Source organism: Furipterus horrens, unplaced genomic scaffold (genome assembly GCF_987537825.1).
Source record: "Furipterus horrens unplaced genomic scaffold, mFurHor1.1.pri manual_scaffold_17, whole genome shotgun sequence".
Taxonomy (NCBI): domain Eukaryota; kingdom Metazoa; phylum Chordata; class Mammalia; order Chiroptera; family Furipteridae; genus Furipterus; species Furipterus horrens.
This window is the reverse complement of record NW_028327187.1, coordinates 58877828-58897068: the sequence shown is the minus strand read 5'-3', so window position 1 is coordinate 58897068 and position 19241 is coordinate 58877828. Positions and strand designations below refer to the sequence as shown.

Below are 19241 nucleotides of genomic sequence, written 5' to 3'. Positions count from 1 at the left end.
CGAGCATACGGAAAATCCTGGTTCGGAACCTTCCTCTCATGCTTCTCCTCTCCCTTCAAAGCGATCCTAGTGCCTCTCATAACCCCACTGCTTCTCCTATTATTCCTCGCCCTTGGCCCTTGCTTCCTCAAACTGCTAGTTAACTTTATTCAAAAAACGGTTCAATCCATAACAGCCTCTACCGTCCATAATATACTCTTATTAAGATCTTTCAGATATCAACCCGTGGCAAGAAATGACCCCCAAGCCAGCAGTCAACCCCCTCCTATCGCCCCAACTCAGCAGGAAGTCATTATAAAAGAGAGATTCGACGGCCCCTCTCCCAACCAGTCTCTGCCACACAAACCCACTCTGCCAGCCCAAAAAACAAAACAAAACAAAAAGGCTAGAATGACAGTCTCGGTTCCCATGCCCTCCCCCCGCCCGCCTGCAGCTGCTTGGAAGATAGCAGTATTTTGGGCCGGGAGTTCCCCGTGATAGTGAGGTGCATCAAGCCAAGCCGTGTTTGGCCTTGATCGGCCTGTCATGCTTGCAGCTGCGAGATAAGCAGGTGATGACTAAATTCAATAGTTCCTTTTTTCTTCCCCCTATAAAACAACCCCCTTCTTCCCTAGGAGTCCGGAGTCGGAGCCACTCGTGGCATGGCTCCCTCCCTGCTTGCTGATTCCCTCAATAAACTTCATTTTTCCTGCTTGCTGCATCTTGATGGCTTTTTGAGCAACACCGTTCTTACACCTTTTACTGTTTATCTTCCCATATCTCTGTTATCTACCTGCGGCAAGCTCATCTAAAGTGAAGCACTACCAAAATCTACTATTATCCTTCCTTTGTTATGACCTCCTATTTTTTTTTCAGCTTTCTCACACCCTCAACTTCAACTATTTATTCTTGCTCTTTAACTTCAGAGGCATTCTATCCCCTGATTCTTCATTTTTAATGTCATTTTTCAGTCTTTTCAGCCTTCTACTGGACTCACCTAACTATCTACCCTATCTACCATCTATCTACTATGCTACACTCTACCAGAAAAACCCTAACTAATTCAACCTCATAGCTCACTTTGCTCTTACATCTGAGCTGAAGAAAAACACACAACTTTACAGATTGACACCACTCCAAATTTATGCTCTCCAACTTCATCTGAGCCCTAAATGAATTTTAACAATCCTACTTGTCTTCAATCAGTTCTGTCTCTTATTTTTCTCAGTGGTTCTTCTAGGCACACAATACCTTTGTGAACCCCCTATTCATTCCTGTCCTCTATAACTCACTTCTTATTTTGATAAATTTAACATTTTTAAGCACAAAGTATTTCAATTTCTTGCCCTTTCTTCCTACTGTACAAATACATACAAGGGTATATCTACCTATCGATACATCCTTGTCCCCAGTCTTAGAGAATAAGTGGTATCTTGCCAATCCCTCAACTTCCATTCAAGCAAATCCCTCTATCAAGTCTTAAAACAGTACCTTCATGTTTCCTCTGGAACCCTGCACCATCATTTATCTCACATCCTTTCTCCATTTTCAAACTCTCCCTCTTCTCAACTGGCTCCTTCTATTGCTAAACATGCTCAGGTTTCTTACATTCTGGAGACAAAAACTGCCCACAATCTTCCTTTGATTCAAAGTCTCACTATAGCAATCTCTCTACCTCATCTTTTTAGCCAAACTTTTTGAAACATAGTCTATATTCATTGACTTATCTTCACTTCTCATTGACTCTTCAACTTCCACAATCTGGCTTTTACCATACTCCAATGAAACTGTTCACAAAGGCAGCTAAAATCTCTGCTTTATCAATTCCAAAAGAAATTTTTTGGTCCTTATCTTTCTGGACCTTTCTTGAATATATGGCAATATTATTTCACTCCTTGATACCCTGTATTCTTTGCTTGGCACTACTGCTGTCCTGGTTCGTTTCATGCATTTTAAAATTAAATCTATTTGAGTAACATTGGTTAATAACATTACATTTTAATATTTCCTGAAAAGGTTCCTTCATACACTCTCCCTTTCAGCTGGGAATTAAATAACGAGTAGTCCCTAGTTCTGTCCTTGGCCCACTGTCCATTTTCCTTTCTCCATCCTTTCCTCTCCCCACTTTCTACTCTCAAATGTAAATACATATGTGTGTACATAAATGTATATTTATATGTGGATTGGACCATATAAAATTGCTAATTGTCAAACATTCCTGATCTATGAAAATGGCAATTTCATATGGTTCAACCTAATATTTATAGATAAATAGCTCTCTAGACTGATGGAATAAGAGAAGAAAAATAGAATAACCAAACTAGAAGATCAAAAGAAAATCACTAAAAGCTGTAAAATTAAATTCTGAAAATATATTATCTGGAAGAAGTGGTGTATATTGTCATATGAATAATATTGGTCTAGTATTAATTACAAATAATATAAATAAACTCGAAATCCAAGTAAATGTGACAGGTAATTTTAAAATGCCATTTGATTATGACAAACTCCAGGACAACTAATTTTTTTTCCCTGAAAACGTGGCCACCAACAGGTGATTTAAGGTGAATAAAAATTATAAAAGAAATATTATATTGTCACTCTTTTGGAACAGAAATAACCATTCCATTAGAAAGTGGCTCTCAAGACTTCTGGCCAAGATGGAGGCGTAGGTAGACACGCTGCATCTCCCCCCACAACTAAGAAAACTACTCCAAAACTGGAGACAACCAGAAGTTCCAGAAAATCGAGCTGCAAAGTCCAACAAACAAAGATATAAAGAAACAACACTCATTCAGACAGGTAGGAAGGGCGGAGCCGGGGTGGAGAGGATGAAATGTGGAGCAGGCAGTGGCAGCAGCAGCTGTGGCCAGCCAGAGGAAAAAGTGCAGTCACACATTAAAAAAAGTCAGGAGGGATACCTGGGGAGCAATCCCAGCACCACACCAGACCACGCAGCTCATGGTACCAGTGTCAGGGAAAATAAAGCCTCATTGCTTCTGACGGTGAAAACAAGTGGGGGTTGGGGCAGAGGAAGAAACTGCCATTTCTCAGCAGAGTCCGCTTGTTTAAAGGGCCCCCATGGTCCCAAAACATCCGCAAACCCACCCACTCTGGGAACCACAACCAGGGCAACAGCTAGAGAGGCGCCAGTCCCATAGAGGAAGTGGGAGAAATGCCTCGAAAAGGGGCAAGTGCTGAGCAAGCGGCATTCTTCCCTCAGACCCCTCCCCGACATACAGCGCCACAATGTGGTGAAATGGGTCGCCCAGCACTGACAAATACCTAAGGCTCAGGCCCTTACAATGTAACAGGTGTGACAGCTCTATCTGAGACAGAGGCAAACACAGAGCCTGTCAAGTTGAGAAGACGGAGAAGTATGGCCCAAAGGAGAAAGCAGATCAAGGTTCCAGTGGGAGAATTAAGCAATGAGGAGATAGCCAACCTAACAGATGCAGAGCTCAAAACACTGGTGATACAGATGCTCGCAGACTTGACAGACATGCTTGAGTACGGCAAACAGAAAGGAAGAAGGCTATGCTAACTGAAATGAAGGAAAATCCACACAAAACCAATGGTGAAGGGAAGGAAGCTGGGGTTCAAATCAATGATTTGGGACGTAAGGAAGAAATAAACAGTCAACCAGTACAGAATGAAAAAACAAGAATTTTTTTTTTTTTAAAGGAGAGACTTAGGAACCTCTGAGACAACTTTAAACATGCCAGCATCTGAATCATAGGGGTGCCAGAAGGAGACGAGGAAGAGCAAGAAATTGAAAACTTACGTGAAAAAATAATGAAGGAAAACTTCCCAAATCTGGCAAAGGAAATAGGCATACAAGTCCAGAGAGCACAGGGAGTCCCAAACAAGCTAGACCCAAAGAGGACCACACGAAGATACATCATCATTAAAATGCCAAAGGTTAAAGATAGAGAGAGAATCTTAAAAGCAGCAAGAGAAAAGCAGAGAGTTATCTACAAAGGGGTGCCTATAAGACTATCAGATGATTTCTCAAAAGCAACTCTGCAGGCAAGAAGGAGCTGGCAAGAAGTATTCAATGTGATGAAAAGCAAGGACCTACAATCAAGACTACTCTATCCAGCAAAGCTATCATTTAGAATGGAAGGGCAGGTAAAGTACTTCCCAGACAAGGTAAAGCTAAAGGAGTTCATCATCACCAAACCATTATGATATGAAATGTTAAAGGGACTTAAGAAAAAGAAGACCAAAACTGTGAACATTAAAATAACAACCAACTCACAACTATCAGCAACAGAACCTAAAATAATAGAAACAAAAATAAACTAAGCAAACAACCAGAATAGGAACAGTATCATAGGTATGGGGGTCATTTGGAGGGTTGGTTACCAGCTGGGAGGGGGAAGGAGAAGAATGGGGGAAATGGTTCAGGGATTAAAAAGCATAAGTGGTAGGTACAAAACAGACAAGGGAATTTAAGAATAATATAGGAAAGGGTGAAGCCAAAGAACTTATATGCACAACCCATGGACATGAACTAAGGGGGGAATGGGATTCCTGGAGGGAAGGCGGGTACTGTGCAGAGGGAAGCAAAGGGAAAAGAAATTGGGACAACTGAAACAGCATAATCAATAAAATATACTTAAAAAAAAAGAAAGTGGCTCTCAAACTCAAATAGATCTCCTGGAAACCACAGTGTTGTTGTTTCCCTTTTTTTGGACAATGCCCCAAAAGAGTAACACAATTTATCATATAATGTTGGAATAATGTTATTAGAAGAAAACAACTATATTGTAAATATATAGTATGAGTGTCAGAGAGAGTTTTGTTTTCTTTGGTCATTACTGTATCCCAGTGTCAAAAGAGGCATCTCACACATAGTGGGTGCTTAATAAATAATGGTGAAATGAATAAATGTATCCACAAATATGTATATCAACCACAACAAGCAAACTGAATGTGCTTAAGTATTTCCCAGTTTGTTTTCTTAATACTCTTTTGCAACCTGCTTATTCACATTGTCATCTGCTACAAGAGGAAACAGTCTAAGAAAACTGCATGCAACAAATCCCTTAAAAACAAAACTATGCATTAACTTTGATTTCAGTGATGCAGTACCACAAGTCCAGGTCCAGCAGAATCCTATTAGAAAACCGTGACATTATGTGGGTTTGCAATCATATACCACTGGCTATAGAATAATATTTCCTACAGAATATAAGCAAGATAGTTTTTTTGTTTTTTTTTTTTTTTTACCTTGAAATAAATGGTTGATGTAAAGAAGAGCTGTGCCAGATGGTCAAAAATAAATGGTTTCACCTCTAGGAATTAAAAAAAAAAAGATTATTCAGAATCCTTTTAATTAATATTACACTGAATTACATATTACTCCAAATTTTCATGATACATACCAGAGAAGCTAGTAAAAGGAATCCAGCTCACAAGCTGAAGGAACTGTGATCGACACCAGAAGCCATCCCAGAGAGGAAGGCTCTTATACAGAAATGCTTCACAGGAATAAAACCCCTCCTGTAATACATGTGGACAACAAAATCTTTTATGGAGCTCTTCAGTCTTAACTACTCTCTAAACAACCAGTTTATTCTGTGATACAGTGGTTTTACTCTTACACTAATTTTGTCGTCAATATAATTAAAATCCTTAAGTTAGGTGCAAGACTTCCCCATAATAAGGATCAGATGATTAATATTTGGATATATTACCGTCTTTAATCAACATAGTCTTCAAATACCATAAATTTCATCAACTGGAAAGATGGTAAAAAGTCAACTTATGAAATATTTTTAAAGACATATAAAAATGTATTATTTGAAGTACATGCAGTCACTTGATCATACAACAAAATGTATACGATGCTATATAATAAGAGTGGAATTTCATTAGAGGCCATAGACCAAATCCAAACTCTACACAGCTCCATCTGGACTGAGTGTATATGCTGTTAATGTTTCCACCAAAGTGAGATAAGGTGTTCCTTTTTTCCTTTGTTACCCTGAACTTTAGAGTGGTGTACACTGAACTCTATTCTAGACCCTCTTTTGATAACATCAGTTCTCTGGACAATCTAATCCATAACAGCTAAAACCACCACCTATATCATGAGGAGTCCTAATCTGTATCTCTAGCCCAGTTCTCATTCCTGCACTCTAGAATCCTTATTTAACTGTCTACTACTTACGACCTCTGAGATGTCCCACAGGCATCTTTTAAATCAAATTTATCTTTCCTTCCAAGCCTACTTCTCCTATACTCCCTTTCCCATTGAATGCCATCATCCTTCTCCCAAGAAGGAAACCTAAAAAGCCAAATTTATCCCTCTTCCTCACCAGCATCATTCACTCCTAATTTCCAATTCAATGTTTTCACACCAAATCCTTAAGATTTATTTAACAAACATTTATTGAGCATCTCTTTTGTACCAGGTACCAAGCTGAACACCTGTACATGAAGGAAATTTAGACATGGTTCCAGCCCACCAGGAGCTCATAATGTGTAGAAAAAATAGATGCTGAAAGCGCCTTGATACAAGAGAGCTAAAGGAGCACAGCAAACAAGCATTTAACCCATCTTGGAGTGTTGGGTAAGACTTTCTGATCGAGCTGACACCTGAGTTGCAGCTTCATGTACAACTCAGGGTTATTCGGGCCAAATAATTAATTGGCTGGAACATCTTGACATTTAAAAAATGTTTGTTGATTTTAAGAACACAGGTAGTGACCCTATGAGGGTTATCTTAACTGGCTAATTCAATTAATCGAACCCGGCCATTTACATCTTCAGTCTGTTATTTTAAATTATAAGCCATTCTCTCTTATGTGCATGATTTAACAAATAATTTTCTTCAAATCCAACCATACAAAGACAAATGATAATTCAACTCAGCTCTATTTATAATGAGTTTTGAATTGAGCAAATACTGTTTATCGAAGATGTCGAGCAATAAAGAATAGGTTTCCAATAGATGACCAAATAAGTTTTAGTAAGAAGCGGTGGAGTGTGTGCAAGTGGACTCTTACTTGTAAGAAGCACTCTGCCTTGATGATAGTGTCCAGGAAGCTGGTAAATTCTTTTTCACATTCATAATTATTCACCTTGTACCAAATACATTCTGGAGCATAAATATTAAACATAAGTACCTGGCAGCACAGCAATAAAAACTACATAAAACATAATTACTACAACTCTAAAGTAACAAGTAAATGACAAATATAAATAAGCCATCAGTCTCATACACCCTAGCCAGCTCACACTACAGAGTGCAACAAGTATGTAGAGGTGAATGAGATGGTCCTCAAAAACTTGGTAATATAGGGGGAAAGCTTATAGTGAAAAAACAGACTGCTAAAATTCACATCTAATCAATGTGATCAGCTTTATATCACACAGTGATCCAAAAACTATAAATGTATGCATTTAAATTTATGAATGCCCTAAACTTCAATTACGGTGACCTGGGGGTAATCTAAAAGTGGTAGGACTTTAGTAAGTGGAAATCTAATAAACTGTATCATATCCTACAAAGAAAGACTCCAAGTAGAAAAAGGAGGGTTAACACGGAACCGACTAAAACCGATTTTAAAACACTCTAAGAGTCAGGAGTTGCTTATTCAGGAAAGAAATGATCTGGTAAAGTAAATACTATCTTTAGAGAAATTGATTTCCTTGGAAGAATGAAGTGATCAAGATTTACTATAGCCTGGATGAAAAACTCCCTCACTGCCTTTTCCTTCAATTCTAAATTAAGAAATCTTCTAATGACTGATTTGGCTCCCACATATACTCACAGGAAAGAGGAGATACACTAGTTGGCAGACATGAACATTTTGGTCACCAGAATCACTTCTAGTATGAAATAATAAGGTGACGTTCTGGGTTATGCAACAGTCTCCTCTGAGTTTGGTTAGCAGTGATCTGTAGAATCTGGGGCTTAAAGGCAAGTTTCTGGACATACAAAGATGAAGAGGCCTTGGATTGTGATGGTCATCAAAGTCGAGCCACCTGGTGAGTTTTGGTGGCCATCCAGCAGTATTTCCTTACCAACACACCTCCCTTCTTATTGCCTTTAAAATTACAATGATTATTATCCAAGAAATAATTACAGCTCCCCCTGTCTAGAATTTGGCACCCTTATAGAAGAAACCCATTTGTAAACTCTCTTGTTCCTTCCTCTATCATCCAACTTTTAAGTACCAATTTTTACCTTCTTGTAATGTTTGATTCAACCAATAATACAGCCTCAGTAAGACTGATTCATCTCTGATACAGTTAGTATAGTGAAGTAGCAAAGAATTGTTCAGCACTGCACCCATCTGAGAAGGCAGCTGAAAAGACAGAATAATCAGCCAACTTAAGTATGTAAAAGGTAGGTCAGAGCAACAAGTAAATCATCAGACAGGAAATATATAACAAAAAGAAAGGCCACGAAGAGCAAATGGAAAATGCAAATCAGCACACGGTCCAGTCACATACCTCTAAGCAATGAATGTTCTGTAAGAGTTGAGAGAAGCTTTTAAGCTGTTCTACTGGAAGTGGTCTATTGCTACCAAGATAATCAGAAAGACACATTCCTTTTTTTCCATAGTCTTTACTGTGGCCACTGGAATTTAGCACTGGTATAAGTGACTGAGAATTCCATTTCTAAAGAAGAGAGACAATAAAATTGATCAATGGGCTAAACAGACTGCAAACTATAAATGTAAAAGCAGTTGCTAAGGTGGTTCAACGAATGGAATCTGAATGTTAGTTGCATAGAATCCTGGGTAATAAAAACATATTTAAATATCTATAATCTCTTCCAACTTCTAAATGGTTATTGTTTGGATTTAATAAAAGAAGTCCTCACAAAATCGTCTGAGGTTTTAGATACTTACTCTTTTTCCGGGACGGACATTGGATGGACCTAACATCAGCATTAGAGGTTCTGGAGGAGGTCCCTGATTCCTTTGCCTCAAAGCAACTAGAGCTGTCTTCCACAGATTCTATGAATTCTTTTTGTTTTTTTCTCTTATTTTTTGGTTTTTCAATTACAGTTGTCCCATTTTTCACCCATTGCTCCCCCCACCCAGCCCATCCCTTCTCCCATAATCATATCCCTCCCTGTTGTCCATGTCCATGAGTCATTCATACACATTCCTTGACTAGACCCTTCCCTTACTTATCCCCCTTCTCTCCCTCCCCCCTCCCCCCTACTGACTACTATTCAAGTCTTTGCTTATTTAGTTCGTTTGTTTGTGTTGCTCTTTAGTTTCCTGTATTAGGTGATATCATATGGTATTTTGATTTCTTTGCCTGGCTTATTTCACTAAGCATATTTCTTTCTAGTTCCATCCATGTTGTCGCAAATGGCAGGAGTTCCTTCTTTCTTTCTGCTACATAGTATTTCATTGTGTAAATGTACCACAGTTTTTAGATCCACTCATCTACAGATGGGCACTTAGGCTGTTTCCGGCACTTAGCTATTGTAAATAGGGTGCATAGGTTTTTTTTGAATTAGGATTTTAGGATTTTTCGGGTACCATCATAGCAGTGGAATCGCTGGTTCAAAAGGCAGTTCCATTTTTAGTTTTTTGAGGTAATTCCATACTGTTTTCCATATTGGCCGCACCAGTCTGCATTCCCACCAACAGTGCAGTAGGGTTCCCGTTTCTGCACATCCACGCCAGCTCTTGTTGTTTGTTGATTTGTTGATGATGGCCATTCTGACTGGTGTAAAATGGTATCTCATTGTGGTTTTATTTGCATCTCTGATGGCCAATGATGTTGAGCATTTTTTCATGTGTCCATAGACCTTCTATATGTCCTCTTCGGAGAAGTGTTTGTTCAGGTCCTTTGCCCATTTTTTAATTGGGTTGTCTGTTTTCTTGATGTTGAGTCATATAAGCTCCTTATATATTTTGGAGATCAGTCCCCTGTCTGTGATATCATTGGCAAATATGTTTTCCCATATGGTTGGTTTCCGTTTCATCTTGCTGATGTTTTCTTCTGCAGAGAAGAAACTTTTTAGTTTGATGTAGTCCCATTTGTTTATTTTTTCCTATATTTCTCTTGCCTTAGGAGATGTATCCATGAAGATATTGTTACGTGGGATATCTGAAATTTTCCGGCCTATGTTTTCCTCTAGGAATTTTATGGTGTCACGGCTTACATTTAAGTCTTTAATCCATCTTGAGTTTATTCTCGTGTGTGGTGTAAGTTGGTGGTCGTTTCATTTTTTTGCACGTCCCTGTCCAGTTCTCCCAGCACCGTTTGTTAAAGAGGCTCTTCTCACTCCATTTTATATTCGTTCCTCCTTTATCAAAGATTAGTTGACCATAGAGGCCTGGGTTTATTTCTGGGCTCTCTGTTCTTTTCCACTGATCTATATGTCTGTTCTTATGCCAGTACCAGACTGTTTTGATCACAGTGGCTTCGTAGTATTGTCTGATGTCTGGTATCGTGATTCCTCCTGCTGTGTTCTTCTGTTTCAAGACTGCTTTTGCTATTCGGGGTCTTTTTTGGTTCCATATGAATTTTTGATGTATTTGTTCTAGGTCAGTGAAATATGTCATTGATATTTTAATAGGGATTGCATTGAATTTGTAAATTGCTTTGGGTAGTATGGACATTTTGATGATGTTGATTCTTCCTATCCAAGGACATGGTATTTGCTTCCATTTACTTGTATCTTCCTTAATTTGTTTCTTCAATGTTGCATAATTTTCAGTATACAGGTCTTTTATCTCTTTGGTTAAGTTTATTCCTAGGTATTTTATTTTTCTTGTTGCTATAGTAAATGGTATTTTCTTTTTTGCCTCTGTCTCTGATACTTTATTGTTTGTGTACAGAAATGCCTTAGATTTCTGTATATTTATTTTTTACCCTGCTATTTTGCCAAATTCACTTATTATATCAAGTAGTCTTTTAGTGGAGTTTATAGGTTTTCTAGGCATACTATCATGTCATTTGCAAATAGTGATAGTTTTAGTTCTTCTTTCCCAACTTGGATGCCTTTTATTTCTTTGTCTTGTCTGATTGCTGTGACTTCCAACACTATGTTGAATAGAAGTGCGGAGAGTGGACAGCCTTGTCTAGTTCCTGATTTCAGGGGGAATGTTTTCAGTTTTTGTCCATTGAGTATGATGTTGGCTTCAGGTTTCTCATATATAGCCTTAATTATGTTAAGGTATGCTCCCTTTATTTCCATTTTGCTGAGTGTTATCATCATAAATGGGTGTTGTATTTTATCAAATGCTTTTTCTGCATCTACAGATATGATCATGTGATTTTTGTCTTTCATTTTGTTTAGGTGACGTATTGTATTTATTGATTTGCAAATATTAAACCATCCTTGCATCCCTGGGATGAATCCCACTTGATCGTGGTGTATGATCTTTTTGATGTATTGTTGGATCCTGTTTGCCAAAATTTTATTGAGGATTTTAGCATCTATGTTCATCAGTGATATTGGCCTGTAGTTTTTTCTATTTGCTGTGTCTTGACCTGGTTTTGGGATTAGGGTAATACTGGATTCATAGAAAGTTTGGAATTTTTCTCTCTTCTTCAGTTTTTTGGAATAATTTGAGGAGGGCAGGAGTTAGTTCCTCCCTAAATGTTTTGTAAAACTCGCCTGTGAAGCCATCCGGTCCAGGGCTTTTGTGTACAGAGAGATTTTTGATTACTGATTCAATTTCCTTTTTTGTTATTGGTCTGTTGGGACTTTCTACTTCTTCTTGATTCAGTTTGGGAAGGTTATATGTTTCTAGAAATTTGTCCATTTCTTCTAGGTTGTCAAGTTTCTTGCCATACAGTTGTTTGTAGTAATTTCTTACAATTGTGTGTATTTCTAAGGTATCAGTTGTAATTTCTCCTCTTTCATTTCTGATTTTGTTTATTTGGGTCTTCTCTCTTTTTTTCTTGTTGAGCCTGGCTAGAGGCCTGTCGATTTTGTTTATTTTTTCTAAGAACCAGTTCTTAGTTTTGTTGATTTTTTGGATTGTTTGTTTAGTTTCTATGTCCTTTAATTCTGCTTTGATCTTGATGATTTCCTTTCTTCTTCTTGCCCTAGGCTTTGTTGTTGTTGTTGTAGTTCTTGTAGCTTTAGGATTAGATTTTTTATTTCAGCTTCTTCTATTCTTTTCAGATATGCCTGTATTGCTATGAACTTCCCTCTTAGGACTACTTTTGCTGTGTCCCACAGGTTTTGGGCTGTTGTGTGTTCATTGTCATTAGTTTCTAGAAATTTCTTGATTTCCTCTTTGATGTCATTGTTAACCCATTCATTATTTAATAGCGTGTTATTCATTGTCCATGAGTTTGGGTGTCTTTGATTTTTTTCCCTGAGGTTGATTTTTAGTTTCAAGGCATTGTGGTCTGAAAAGATGCTTTATATGATTTCAATTTTCTTGAATTTGTTGAGGTTTGTTTTGTGTCCTATTATGTGATCTATCTTTGAAAATGCCTCATGTGCCTTTGAAAAGAATGTATATTTTGCTTCTTTGGGGTGAAAAGTTCTATATATATCAGTTAAGTCCATGTAGTTTAGTGTGTTGTTCAATGTCTGTATATCCTTGGTGTTTCTTTGCTTGGATGATCTGTCTATTGTTGATAATGGAGTGTTGAAGTCCCCTACTATAAGTGTGTTGTTCTTAATATCTTTCCTGTGGTCTTGTAGTATTTTCTTTATGTATTTGGGTGCTCCTATGTTGGGTGCATGTATGTTTATCAGTGGTATATCTTCTTGATGAATTGTTCCTTTAAGTATTATGAAATGTCCTTTTTTGTCTTTTTTTATTGCCCTTGCTTTGAAATCCGTTTTTTTCTATATGAGGACTTCTACCCCAGCGTTTTTTTCAGGTTCATTTGCTTGGGATATTTTTTTATATCCCTTTACTTTCAGTCTATGTAAATCTTTTGTTTTGAGGTGTGCTTCTTGTAGACAGCAAATATGTGGGTCCTGTTTTCTTATCCATTCCGTTACCTTATGTCTTTTAATTGGAGCATTTAATCCATTTACATTTAAGGTTATTATTGACATGTATTTATTCATTTCCTTTTGTATCTCTGTTCTTCTACTCTTTTTTTGTTTTTTCTCTTCCTTTTCTTAGAATATTCCCTTTAGCATCTCTTGCAATGCTGGTTTTGTGGAGATGTATTCTTTTAGTCTTCCTTTGTCTAAGAGACTCATTATTTCACCTTCTATTTTGAATGAGAGCCTTTCTGGGTAGAGTATTCTTGGTTGTAGGCCTTTGTTTTTCATTGCTTGAAATATTTTTGACCATTCCCTTCTGGCTTGTAGTGTTTCTGTTGAGAAGTTGGTCGATAGCCTTATAGGAGCTCCCTTGTAAGTTATTTGCTGTTTTTCTCTTGCTGCTTTTAGGATTCTCTCTTTGACTTGGAATGTTGCCATTTTAACTATGATGTGCCTTGGAGTGGGTTTTTGGGGGTTCCTCTTTATTGGAACTCCCTGTGCTTCCTGGACTTGCATAACTTTTTCTCTCATCAGGTTCGGAAAATTTTCTGTCACTATTTCTTCTATCAGTTTTTCAATTCCATGCTCCTTTTCTTCTCCCTCTCTTCTCCCAATGATCCTGATATTATTTCTTCTCATGCTATCCTGTAATTCCCTTATATCCTGTTCATATTTTTTCAATCTTTTTTCATTTTGCTGTATCGTTTGAGAATTATTTCCTACATTATCCTCTAACTCACTAATCCGATCCTCCGCTTTGTTTAGTCTGCTTTTGACTGATTCTACTGTGTTTTTCAGTTCAGAGATTGCACTCTTCATTTCTTCCTGGTTGTTGTTGATAGTTTCTATGTCTTTTTTTTTTTTTTAATTTAATTTTATTTTTTTTAATGTGTTTTATTGATTAAAATATTACATTTGTGCCACTTTCCCTTCATTCTGCTCCCCTCCACCCGGTGGCCCCCTCCCTCCAGTTGTCCCCCCCTTTTAGATTATGTCCATTAGTTGTGCTTACAGTTCCTCCCAACCTCTCTCCGTCTATTCCATTCCCTCCTACCATGATCCCCAATTCCTATATTATCTCCCTCCCTCTCCCCACTCCCCCTCCCTGTTGGCCTCCCCCCACTATGTTTCCCTTACCCATAGTTCCTTTTCCACTCTCGTTGCCTGTTTCGTTTGCCTTTGTTTCATCTCCCTAGCTTCTGTTTTTTTTTTTTAAGTATATTTTATTGATTATGCTGTTACAGTAGTTCCAATTTTTTCCCCTTTACTCCCCTCCACCCAGTATCTCCCTCCCCCAGCATCCCCCCCCCAAGTCCATACCCATGGTTCGTAAAAAATAACTATCCCTCCCTCTCAGATATTAAGACCCTTTGTAATCTTGTAAAGGACAATGGGCGAAGGTCTCAAGCTCCTCTAGCTGCTTCATGCTGGACATGGTCGTCGTCCTACCTACCCTTGGGTCCAGAAATCCCTAATAAGAGTGGGGGTGTGGAGGGGAGGGTGGCCTTCCCACATGGGGAAGGATCATGCAGACTCCAGGTCAGTTGGCTGTCTCCGGACAACGGCGTGCTTGGTTTAGCAGGCTGGCATCCTTGTTGTGTTCTGGGGGCAACAGATTTGGCAAAAAGGGTTAAAAAGCATCATTCAATCCATAACTACTAGGTGGCAAAAGGCAGGGATTAATTTTTCAATGTTCCACATTAGGAGAAAAAAAAAAAAAAAAAAAAAAAAGGGCTTCTTTGGAGGAAGGTGTGCTAGGCACATCTCTCCTGTCCAAAACCCTTTTGCCCATTTTATTTAATTTGGGCTGAGGGAAATAGTTTATGTTTCCCCCCTCTCAGACCTCTGGGCCCTTTCTGTCCAAGCCATTAGGATAGAAAAGAGAATTCAGTTTTAAAGTGAAGCCCACAGACCACCCCATTCTTCACCAACTCAGCCATTTAGTTCAGCCAAACTGTTGAGTCTCCGGAGGCAGCGCTGCAGAGAGGATTAAGTGAGGCTTATGCGTACAGACAATCACTCAGGTAATGCGGTCATAGGCTTATGCCCTTTGAAAACAGAAAACACATGTTAATTTATGTAACATAACCAACAAAAAAGTCTCTAAATCTGTAAGACTGTCTTATTGGGAAGACATACAGTTGCAAGTCACTTGACATTCTACTTGCCTGCAACTTGAATCTCTTTGGTGATATCACAGATATGGTTTAATTTTCAAGTGAAACCATTTTTTAAATGAGAAGAAACTTTTAAGACAGTTAGCTGCCCTACTTTACAGTCTGCCACTGATCATTGTGATTTTCCTTGAATACTGATTTTTCTCCCTAAGATTACTCTCCTTGTTTTTAAAGGGACTATATTAAGTCCATTTTTAATTTATCCTGTTCATTTGCATAAACATAACAAGAGCAGCAAATGATCACTTATGAACTTTAGTTCTGCTTTGCTGGAACTTACCCAAGGAACATTTAGGGTGACCCTCAGTCTGCTCTTCAGGGCACAGAAGCTGGGCCACATACCTGGCATTCATCCTTGCCTGTACACACCTGTCCTTTCCAAGTCCTTCTGGTTTTTCATTGTGCCTTAAGGTCCCTTCTAGCCATCTTTCAGGAAAACAACCTTCGTTCCTTCCCTGGAGAGATTGCTGTGGACCGCACAACCAACCATGGCAGCAGGCCTTTTATTTCGCGGGCTTTTATTACCTTTGAAAGTCATTCCCAGTTCCTTAGGGCTTTTTGGTAACAACATGAGCCCAAGCATGTCTCCTTTAGGCTTGACATTCCAGTCAAAGGCTTGTTCAGAAAAAGGAACCTCTATTAACAACTGGTCTTATTAGGTCTATGCAAAGAAACTTAAGTCATTACTTACTTGTTTAGAATGCCAAACTCTGGAGAGATCAAATAGGGAGAAAAATATACAACGTGAAGGAAAATCTTTGTCCTAATATTCACTGAACTGGCATTTCCATTCTTCATATTTTCATTTTCCCCCACTAAAAAAAATTTTTTGTTTGTTTTTCCATTACAGTTGTCTCACTTTTTTTTTTTTCCCCCTCTTGCTTCCCTGTATCCTGCCCCTCCCTTCCCCCACATTCAGTCCCCACTCAGTTGCCCATGTCTGTGGGTCATTTATACATGTTCTTTGATTTTACACTTCCCCTTCTTACCCCCTTTTCTCCCTCCCCCCTCCCCCCTTGTTACTGTTAGTCTACTCCTTGTTTACATACCTCTGGTTCAATTTTGCTCATTTGTTTGTGTTGTTCATTAGTTTCCTGTAATAGGTGACAGCATAACGTATTTTTCTTTCGTTGCCTGGCTTATTTCGCTAAGCATAATTCTCTCTAGTTCCATCCATGTTGTTGCAAATGGTAGAAGTTCCTTCTTTCTTTCTGCTACATAGAACTCCATTGTGTAAATGTACCACAGTTTTTTGATCCACTCATCTACAGATGGGCATTTAGGTTGTTTCCAGCACTTGGCTATTGTAAATAGTGCTGCTATGAACATTGGAGTGCATAGGTTCTTTTGAATTGGTGTTTCAGGATTTTTCGGATATAATCCCAGTAATGGAATTGCTGGTTCAAAAGGCAGTTCCATTTTTAGTTTTTTGAGGAAATTCCAAACTGTTTTCCATAGTGGCTGCACCAGTCTGCATTCCCACCAGCAATGCACCAGGGTTCCCGTTTCTCTGCATCCTCTCCAGCACAAGTTGTTTGTTGATTTGTTGATGATGCCCATTCTGACTGGTGTGAGGTGGTATCTCATTGTGGTTTTTATTTGCATCTCTCTGATGGCTAGTGATGTTGAGCATATTTTCATATGTCTATGGGCCCTCTGTATGTCTTCTTTGGAGAAGTGTTTGTTCAGGTCCTTTGCCCATTTTTTAATTGGGTTGTCTGTCTTCTTGGTGTTGAGTCGTATGAGTTCTTTATATATTTTGGAGATCAATCCCTTGTCTGAGATGTCATTGGCGAATATATTTTCCCATATGGTTGGTTTCCTTTTCATCTTGCTGATGTTTTCTTTAGCTGAGCAGAAACTTTTTAGTTTGATGTAGTCCCATTTGTTTATTCTTTCCTTTATTTCCCTTGCCTTAGGAGATATATCAGTGAAAATGTTGCTACGTGGGATATCTGAAATTTTCCTGCCTATTTTTTCCTCTAGGACTTTTATGGTATCACGGCTTACATTTAAGTCTTTGATCCATTTTGAGTTTATTCTGGTGTATGGTGTAAGTTGGTGGTCTAGTTTCATTTTTTTGCATGTCCCTGTCCAGTTCTCCCAACACCATTTGTTGAAGAGGCTCTTTTCACTCCATTTGATGTTCTTTCCCCCTTTGTCAAATATTAGTTGACCATATGAACCTGGGTTTATTTCTGGGCTCCCTATTCTGTTCCATTGATCTATATGTCTGTTTTTATGCCAGTACCAGACTGTTTTGATTACCGTGGCCTTGTAGTATAGTTTGATATCAGGTATTGTGATTCCTCCTACTGTGTTCTTCTTCCTCAAAATTGCTGTGGCTATTCGGGCTCTTTTTTGGTTCCATATAAATTTTTGAAGTATTTGTTCTAGGTCTGTGAAATATGTTGCTGGTATTTTAATAGGGATTGCATTGAATCTATAAATTGCTTTGGGTAGTATGGACATTTTAATGATGTTGATTCTTCCCATCCATGAGCATGGTATATGCTTCCATTTATTTGTATCTTCTTTAATTTCTTTCTTCAATGTTATGTAGTTTTCTGAGTACAGGTCTTTTACCTCCTTGGTTAAGTTTATTCCTAGGTATTTTATTTTTCTTGTTGCTATGGTAAATTGAATTTTTCTTTCAGTTTCTATCTCTGAGTTTTTATTGTTGGTGTATAAAAATGCCTTTGATTTCTTAATATTGACTTTGTATCCTGCTATTTTGCCGAATTCACTTATTAGGTCGAGTAGTTTTTTTGTGGAGTCTATAGGGTTTTCTATGTACACTATCATGTCATCTGCAAATAATGACAGTTTTACTTCCTCTTTTCCAATTTGGATACCTTTTATTTCTCCTTCTTGTCTGATTGCGGTGGCTAGAACTTCCAAGACTATGTTGAATAGGAGTGGGGAGAGCCGACATCCTTGTCTTGTTCCTGATCTCAGGGGGAATGCTCTCAGTTTTTGCCCATTGAGTATGATGTTGGCTTCAGGTTTCTCATATATGGCCTTTATTATGTTGAGGTATGCTCCCTCTATTCCCATTTTGCTGAGAGTTTTTATCATAAATGGGTGTTGTACTTTATCAAATGCTTTTTCTGCATCTATTGATATTATCATGTGGTTTTTGTCTTTCATTTTGTTTATGTGGTGTATTACGTTTATTGATTTACGAATGTTAAACCATCCTTGCATCCCTGGGATGAATCCTACTTGATCGTGGTGTATGATCTTTCTAATGTGTTGCTGGATCCGGTTTGCCAATATTTTGTTGAGGATTTTAGCATCTATGTTCATCAGCGATATTGGCCTGTAGTTTTCTTTCTTTGTTGTGTCTTGACCTGGTTTTGGAATTAGGGTTATACTGGCTTCATAGAACGAGTTTGGCAGTCTTCCCTCTTCTTGTATCTTTTGGAATAGTCTGAGAAGGATAGGAGTTAGTTCTTTCCTAAATGTTTTGTAAAATTCACTTGTGAAGCCATCCGGTCCAGGGCTTTTGTGTGCTGGGAGTTTTTTGATTACTGCTTCAATTTCACTAGCTGTTATTGGTCTATTCAGACTTTCTGCTTCTTCTTGATTCAGTTTGGGAAGACTATAGGTTTCCAGGAATCTGTCCATTTCCTCTAGGTTGTCAAATTTCTTGCCATACAGTTGTTCATAATAATTTCTTATAATCCTTTGTATTTCTGTGGTATCAGTTGTGATTTCTCCTCTTTCATTTCTGATTTTATTTATTTGGGTCCTCTCTCTTTTTTTCTTGATGAGCCTGCTTAAAGGCTTGTCAATTTTGTTTATTTTTTCAAAGAACCAGCTCCTACTTTTGTTGATCTTTTGAATTGTTAGTTTAGACTCTATGTCATTTAATTCTGCTCTGATCTTGATGATTTCCTTCTTTCTACTTGATCTGGGCTTTGCTTGTTGTTCTTCCTCTAGATCTTGTAGCTGTAGGGTTAAATTTTTTATTAGATATTCCTCTAGCTTTTTTAGGTAGGCCTGTATTGCTATGAACTTTCCTCTTAGTACTGCTTTCGCTGTATCCCATAGGTTTTGGGTTGTTGTGTGTTCATTATCATTAGTTTCCAGAAACTTTTTGATTTCTTTCTTGATGTCATTGTTAACCCATTCAT

At 38.2% G+C, this 19241-nt stretch overlaps 1 protein-coding gene across 1 annotated transcript in view; it reads right to left on the bottom strand.

The window, feature by feature from the left end:
- The window catches only part of LOC149991095 (centromere protein I-like), a 74905-nt gene that overhangs the window by 26974 nt on the left and 28690 nt on the right, over window positions 1–19241 (bottom strand). Inside the window, 6 exon segments of the mRNA XM_090264075.1 lie at window positions 5215–5279; window positions 5370–5487; window positions 6996–7087; window positions 8180–8300; window positions 8449–8616; window positions 8850–8957. Coding sequence (XP_090120201.1) covers window positions 5215–5279; window positions 5370–5487; window positions 6996–7087; window positions 8180–8300; window positions 8449–8616; window positions 8850–8957 — 672 coding nt within the window.